Source organism: Eurypyga helias, unplaced genomic scaffold (assembly GCF_000690775.1).
Source record: "Eurypyga helias isolate BGI_N326 unplaced genomic scaffold, ASM69077v1 Scaffold6491, whole genome shotgun sequence".
Lineage (NCBI taxonomy): Eukaryota > Metazoa > Chordata > Aves > Eurypygiformes > Eurypygidae > Eurypyga > Eurypyga helias.
In genome coordinates this window covers 1-7,832 of record NW_010230072.1, presented here as the reverse complement: position 1 = coordinate 7,832, position 7,832 = coordinate 1, and the positions used below count along the sequence as shown (strand labels likewise).

The window sequence follows — 7,832 nt, the reverse complement described above, 5'->3', positions numbered from 1 at the left end:
CAGCCCAGGATACGGCTGGCTTTCATGTTGCTTATTCTAAAATGGTTAACTGCTGCTGCTTGTAGGGCACGTGTCCTTCTCTGTCAGTTCAACGCATCTAACGCTAGAGGACAGCATACACACAGTTTCAGACAAGATGGTTCAGCACTTCATGTTTACTTTTAAGTTCTGAAAGTTGAAAAAGTTACAAACAAGCATTTTTGCCATTCAGCTTTGTCAAAAGAAATTAACATAGGAAGTAGGCACATCTTTGTTAAAGAACAGGACTTCATATCTTACAATGGCAATCAGCTGGTAAAATAAGATTTATTTCCAAGTTTGTATTAAACACATACCAAGACAAACATGAAAGGTGTTTTTTTTTTTCATATTGCACCACCAAGATGAATTTTATCCATTATCTAGTGAGCTATATTGCACATGGACAATCTGGTTCATCCATGTTTTTGAAAAAATTACGATACAAAGGCAAGATAATCCAATATACTCTGACCAGGAGTAAGTTTGGGAATACAGAGTAACGCTTGACCAATTGGTGCGTTTGCATAAGCTGCCTCCTTACAACCCTGGCAGCTTGCCTGCTGAAGTTTTGCCTCAGAGCCTGTTGGCAGATACTAGTGCGACTCAAAAAAAAAAAAAAAAGGGTCTGTGAGACCATTGGGAACATTGGAGACAGACATTCCAACAGCAAGGTCTACAAGGCAAAGGAAAGTCACACCACAGGCAACTCTTCTGGGTTCACTGAGGTTGTCAGTCCCCCTCTCTCCCTCCCCCACCCCATATAAAAATCTCAGTTCAATCATAAAACTTCTGGCCATCAAAACTGACTTATCATATCAATAGAATTTGCTTTATTTCAAACTACACATACAGTACACTTCTCCCAGAAACTTACTTTAACCTCAAGACAAAGGAGAGCCACGGTTGTCGTAATGCACAAGAGGATCAACAGGAGTATATAAAAACTAAGAGCTATTTGCACCTTGACACCTTGCATTTGTGGTCAGCATTACAAGTTTGCAAACCAGGAGCAGATACCATTTAAAAGTTTAACATATGCAAGAGTGATCCCAAACCAATTCCAGAGGAGGAATTACTACAATTAAAAAAACTGTGCGTTCATTGTATTTGTACAAGTGCAATATTTAACAATTTCAAAACAAAAGGGTAGCAAAAATGAACACACCAATTTATTCAGTACATCAGAACCAATTCTTACAAGACTACAAACAGGACTTAAAAGTAGGATTTGCAGCTGGTCCCTCATCTCGATCTCAGGAGTTCAAACCCAAAGCTTTATGTAAGGAGAACCCCTCCTCTCGGCGACACAGTAATACATCCTTGCATTACAGGGACCGCGTGTGACACTCGAGCATAAAGAACTCAAGTCGTAACTTGTACCTGCACATGACAGACCACACAGTTGCCCAGTTCAGAACACAGTTACAGTGGTTCCGGGGCTTAAAGCAGCTTTGTTTCTTCAGATTCTCCACATGTTCGTAACAGACGAACTTCTGGACTGAAGCCAGTTGGCCTGGATTAAAACTGTTCTACCTGTAGCGAGCAGTTTTCCCTGGATGAAGCCTCAGACTCACTGGTCGTTGGCAAGAATCCCCATACATTTTAAGAGTCCAGGTTTCACTGTTCACAGTAATGCCTTGATTTCCAATCTCTCCCTGGGAGAGCAACCTTGGAAACTGAGTAGGTCATTAGATTTGTTTGGAGGAGAACATTAATTATTGAATGCAAAACTAAACATTTTGACATACAGTTTACTGTTTATATTGATTACTGCTAGATAAAAATGCAGCTGTGGCTACTTACATCCAATTTACAAGAGACTACATGCTTTGTGCAAGTACTAGCTGTGATCTTAATGTGTAAAGTTCAATTTTCTTCCTGAAAAATTGCAGAAAACTGTAAATGCATAAGGATTTATGTTACTGGTAATTGCAATCTACTGTTAAAAAACTTTGAGTATTAGCACTCAAGTTGTTTTCAGTGTTCAACTGGAGGGGTGGACTATTTAATTTCACAAATTAAATAGCAGTCTGCTATAAAGGTGGCCTGTGAAAACCTAACGTACATATATATATATAGTTTCAAATGCAAGGTGAATTCTATATTGTATATGCTAAGTTAACATATGATAAACAGCTGTATCAAAGTAGTAACATGTATTTTTAAAGACTGCCCATTTCAGATTCAGGAATAGAACGCATCAGCCCTCAGGCTGTGCTCTGAACTGCATGCACTTGTTTCTACGGAAAAGGCTTCTCAGTGGGGAGCTGCTGTGCTGCTGACACACAGAGGTACGTGGACAGAGCAGCAGCTTGCTGACGGTTCTTCGAAAAGCAACATTCTGGTTTAGCCCACAGCGCCAAGTCTTCTCAGCATTAAGCCTCTCACGCCTGCTGTGGACTCACAGCCCACAGAATTTCACCCTTAGTGCATTACAGAGCACCTACGTGCATTCCCAACTGGATGGATCTGCATGCATTTAATCAATTTTATCAGTTGTTAAAAGGTATTGCATTGTAATGCATTCTTTATGATTTACTGCCAAATAAAGGGGAAGAAACACAGCAGTTTTAACATGTTACTGTTAGAAAACATTGATGGTTCTGACCAACGGAGGCAGAGCTGTAGATGGTGACCAACACGTCACACTCTGGTCAATGAGCAAGTGTACATTGACTTACAGTGCATCAGATGTGTGTATTCCCAGTGAAAACAGACAAGAAGGTCCATCTAACTTAAATGTCATATGTAGCCTAATGTGCACTCAATGTAAAACATTAGGAATGCTGCCCAAAGGGCATATGATTTCCTGTACCTGTTGACACTACCGAATAGCAGACAATCAGAATTCACTCCAGCTTCAAAGTAATATACGTTACCTGCCCATAATCATTTAAATCCCCGTGCAAACTGCATTCTGTGGCTAGCTTTTTCAGCGCCTTAGTTAATTTAACTTGACTATAATTGGAAGCATCAGACTATGATTTAGGCATGCTTATTGCTATTAAAAGAAATAAGCCCATCTTCAAACCTACTGTGCAAGTATTTTAATAAGATTTGCACACATCTCAAAAAACTCTATTGTATGACTCCCTGGTCTTGGAGTTAAGTCAGCTGTAGAAGAGTCAAGCGAAGAGCTCACTGATGAGGTAAGGGATGTATCTGCAGATTTTCCTTGTGCATCAGCATCTGAATCTTTCTGACAGGATCTGTAGTTGCTCACAGAACCTGACCTCTGTGGAGTTGCAGTCCCAGACTTTGCTTCAGTAATTTCGTCTGGATGGCAAGGAGAGAGGAAGAAAATTAGGTATCAATATCAAATCAGTTATAGGAACAAACATCTTCCCCTCCTCACACTCCTAAATCTTGGTTTTTAAAATCTTAATACATAAACAGCTTTTGCAAAGTGTATATATTTGACACAAAAGCTTATAGATATAGTAAGACAGAAGCAAGTGTACCTGTGCAAATTACTCCCGTATTCTGAACTACGCTCCAGAATCACTTACATCTGGTTTAGACCAACACTTGCCATATTTTTCATCAACTAATTTCAGCAGCCAATAGTTCAATTTAGCTTACTTAGAACAAAACCAGGATAGCATCACAAGATTAAATCCAATAACACAAATATTTTGTAGATGCTTTTTGCTAGCATCTACTTTATTTTTATTCAAATGTATTTTCTTTGTATTTCGCTATTTATACTTATTATTTATATTTTTACTTTATATATGTATATATATGTTTATACATATGTATACATGTATATCTTTATAGATATAGATATATATGGCATTGTATTTCCCCAAGAGTTAAGCCAGGACTACAGCAGGCTGCCTTCCCCCAGCTGCATGGTTCTAAGCAGTCATATGCCCTCCAACAGGGATGGTGTGCAGCAGGTCAGTACATGGAACTGGTTAGTCCGCTGTACCTAAGCAAGCACATGGGCTGTCAGAAGGAGCAAGGCAAGACCTGCACTGCCGAGTCAGATCAGATTAAAAACTGTCATGAGACACAGCTTTATACCCCATACTGTAATCCAGCCACACTCCAGTAAATCCTTTTTCCATGCCACATGTTTTCCTAGGCATGTCATCTTCACCACTGGCTGCAAGCATTTCTATTTTAGTCTACTCTGCCCATATACAAGCATTGTCACCCGTCTCTTAGCTCCTCCATTCATTTTCCGGAAGGTATCCAACTGGGATTTGTATGCTGTGTTACTATCACTTTATAAAAATACCTCCTTCTACAGGTTAGACCAACTGCTTTCAAGACTTCACTTACTGCAAGCATACATCTCCTGTATCAAATTTTGTCTACTAGCATTGGTGGGTTGACTGGTATTAGCTGGCAGCTAGTACCTCAGCACAATGGGGAAGAAAACCGCAAAGGCAACAGTGAGAACACTCATGGTTAGAAACCAACATCATTTAGTAAGGTGAAGAAAGAAGAAAAAAGAAATTATGTAAAGGCAACCACACACCACCTCTCCAAAGCAGACTGATACCCAGCCAGTCTCCAGCTAACCTTCCCTAAACCCCCACCCCCTTAGTCTCTTTGATAAGCTAACACTGTAAGGCATGGAATATCGCTTTGGTCATGCTGGCTCTGCTCACCAGACTGCATCTCCTTCCAACTTCTTGCTCATCCATGGCCTACTCATGGGGTTCAAAAAAGTGAGGAAAAAGAAGGACTGGATACTATGCAAGTACTGCTCAGTAACAGCCAAAAGGCTGGTGTGTTACCAACACTGCCTCGGTCACAGATCCCAAGCACAGCACCATGTAGGCTGCTGAGAAGAAAATTAACTCCATCCTGGCCAGACTCAGTACAACAATGAGCAGTCCAAGTCACATTTAAATGCCTAGATGCCAAGCTTTATCTTCCCTAGGAAACATATTCACATTCTTACTTCAGGTCTAAATTCATGTTTAAATCTGGGGGTGAGGGTCCAAAGGCAGTTTAGATTGATACAAGTCTCACCTCTTGCAGCCCTGTCCCCTTTTGCACTAGTGGTATTAGTGCTACTGCAGACACAAGATGAAGGAGTTCAGGAGCCGATACAGCTAGAAAACTATTATTTAAGGAATGAATCAGCTAGCCATCTGATCACAGGAACTCTAGTCCAGGAAAGAATAAAGAAACACTAATACAGATCCAGACAGGCTTGTACTAATAAAGGGCAACACTTCCGAACAAGACATGTTTAGAATGATTTCCTGTACAACTACGTAAGTCTTCACATACCATCAATGCTGCGGAAGTCCAGTAAGTACGTCCTGCTGTCCACCTGATACAACTGCAGGCTCATTTTGGAATACGCACTTGTTACCGGATTCTTCCTTCGAACACGCAGATAGTATGGGTTTACAACCTAGCACAACAAAGATTTGAAACAGTTACCAGAACTGTTTGAAAAGCAGTGCATACTGGTTTTGTCACTTTGACTCACTAGCATTATCAAGTGATTTCAGGCTTACCTGTTGGGAGTTGTGTGGTTTTTTTAGCCTACACAAAAACATTCCTACATCCCCAGTATAAAAGTTTGGCATGTTAGCAAGACTTTTCTGCTGTCAGCATAAAAGGCCTCCCCCAAAACCCTTCCTGCACAGTACAAGCAGTCAGCACAGACACATGAGATTATCTTCCAGCAAGACACATGAGATTATCTTCCAGCACAGAAGAACACTGACTTCCAGGCTATGTAACTACACAGCCCAGCCAGAACACCACTGTTATCTGCTGTAACAATCTGTTATTCTTTTACCTTCCATTCATAATCCAGCTGTTTAATTGCTCGACAAACTTCAGCCATGATATCATTTGGTCGGCTCTGACTTCGTATTCCCAAGTGCCACTTAGCCCTTCTCACACCTTGGTGTTTTGACTTCTGTGGATTCAGCTCATCAAGAGTATGGCGAGGACGTGGTGCTTCAGCTACTAAAAATGGCACTCGTTCAGGATGAGGGCGAGACAGATGGTGATCATCAAGAAAAGAATCCGGTGGGCTTGTAGCCAAGTAGAAGTCTTTGGCCTCATTCATTATTCTTCTGTTATCTATAATGAGGTGATAAGCAACTGCTAAAGGGTCCTGATGATTTCGGCTGTATAGACAACTTAGCACTTCCTCTTCAGTGCATTCAAACTTCTCACACACTTCTTTTAAGGCTTCATCATCAATCATGGTAGAGCTGTATGAGGGGTCTTCAGGAAACAAGTATTTTGGAAGGTCCTGCTTAAACCATTCATGTTCCCTAGATTTAAAAAATAAAAAGAAATCTGAGTATAAGTAAGTAAAGCAAATGTCTTTAAAGTTCTTTTAAAAATGAAATTTTCAGTCTGCACAAAAACACAGTTGTCCATCCAAGTCCCCTTCTGTACAGCACAGACAATAAAAAAAGCTCATAATCACTGCCTTTGCAAGATTCTGCCAGACCATGAAAAAAATCCTGTCCTGTAAGCTACTATCCAAGCTCCAAAACCATTTTTGTATAACCCATCAATCAGATTTTTATAAACTGTGTATTTTTTTACTGCCCCATGAAAGATATTTTCAACTGAAATTCTTACACTACCCACTTGCACTGTCCCTCCCCAAGTACACACATAATACATCACAAAATTAAGAAGTGCTGCTGATGAATAATTTTCTGGTAGATGTCTGGACAAGGATTTTTGAACACTGAAGTCATGTGCTCCCCACCCCAAACAAGCAACCTATCATTTTTCATTCAGAACACCCCCAGATCTCTAAGTCTTAAAAGGTTTGAGGGAAAAAAAAAAAGCTACAGAAGATCAGTCTGTACCTCTTTACTACTGCACCCATGGGCTGGTATTCATAAGAGGATAGAAGGAACCAGATACCTACACTGTCCAATCATGCTGAAAAAATAAGAATGCTTTGTGTGCCCAAAGCAAGCTGCTTAACTAGCCATGATGCTAGTTTTGAAAGTATGCTAGTTTATAGCATAAAGACTTGCTACACATTCAAGAGCAGTTATATGGATCTGTGTTTAAGCTTGGCTGGCAATTAAGCACCACACTTTTGTGCTCCTCCATCCTAGGCAGTGGACGAGCAGCGTGAGAAGGAAGAGAAGCCTTGACACTCCAAGCACGCCTCAGCAGCAACTAAAACATCCCTGTGTTATCAACACTTATTTCAGTACAAAGCCAAAACACAGCCCTGTACAAGCTACTGTGAAGATATCCAACTCTAGCCCAGACAAAACCAGCACAATGGACTGAGCTGTGTGGCGGTGTGACCCTGACACATGCCTCAGCACAAGTGTGTCAAGCAAAATACACTTTCATCAGAAGCAACCAGCTAATCTGGTAGCAGGAACAGCTTTTCCTATAACACTACAAAGCACAGGCCTAGCTGGATGACTGAACCCAGAGTATTTCATTACTATTCGTTGCAGTGGGCCTCTCCCCTTGCCGACACACACACACACTCCTAGAAGAATTAAAGTACCCAATTAAATTCAGTTTATCCTCTAAACTGTCAGGTGACAAGTCATATGGCTGACAGGACTGAACTGTTCAGGAGTCAAAATCCTAAATCTCTGTTCTGTAACCAACATTTTCCAACATCTTTTTCACACTTCTCGTCTGGACTTGTTTATCACTGAGATAAGCTACGTTCCTACAGGCTCAAGTTTTACAATGCTTAGCTCTCACAGTGCTTTGATTCCTGCAAGGAAGTATTTCCTATTGTAATGAAGTAGCAAGGGATAAGCACACCATGTGTTTTTTGTTTTACTGAAAACACATTAAAGTTGCTGACTGTGCTGGGTTCAGCCAGG

General features: G+C 40.7%; 1 protein-coding gene across 1 annotated transcript; it reads right to left on the bottom strand.

The window, feature by feature from the left end:
* Window positions 1-2,807: 2,807 nt before the first annotated feature.
* Window positions 2,808-6,281, bottom strand: LOC104504581 (5'-AMP-activated protein kinase catalytic subunit alpha-1-like; the record flags this gene model as incomplete). Its single annotated transcript, XM_010160608.1, has 3 exons — window positions 2,808-3,297; window positions 5,275-5,401; window positions 5,795-6,281. Coding segments are annotated over 3 exons (859 nt in total), but the record flags the coding sequence as incomplete, so codon positions are not given.
* Window positions 6,282-7,832: the final 1,551 nt, after the last annotated feature.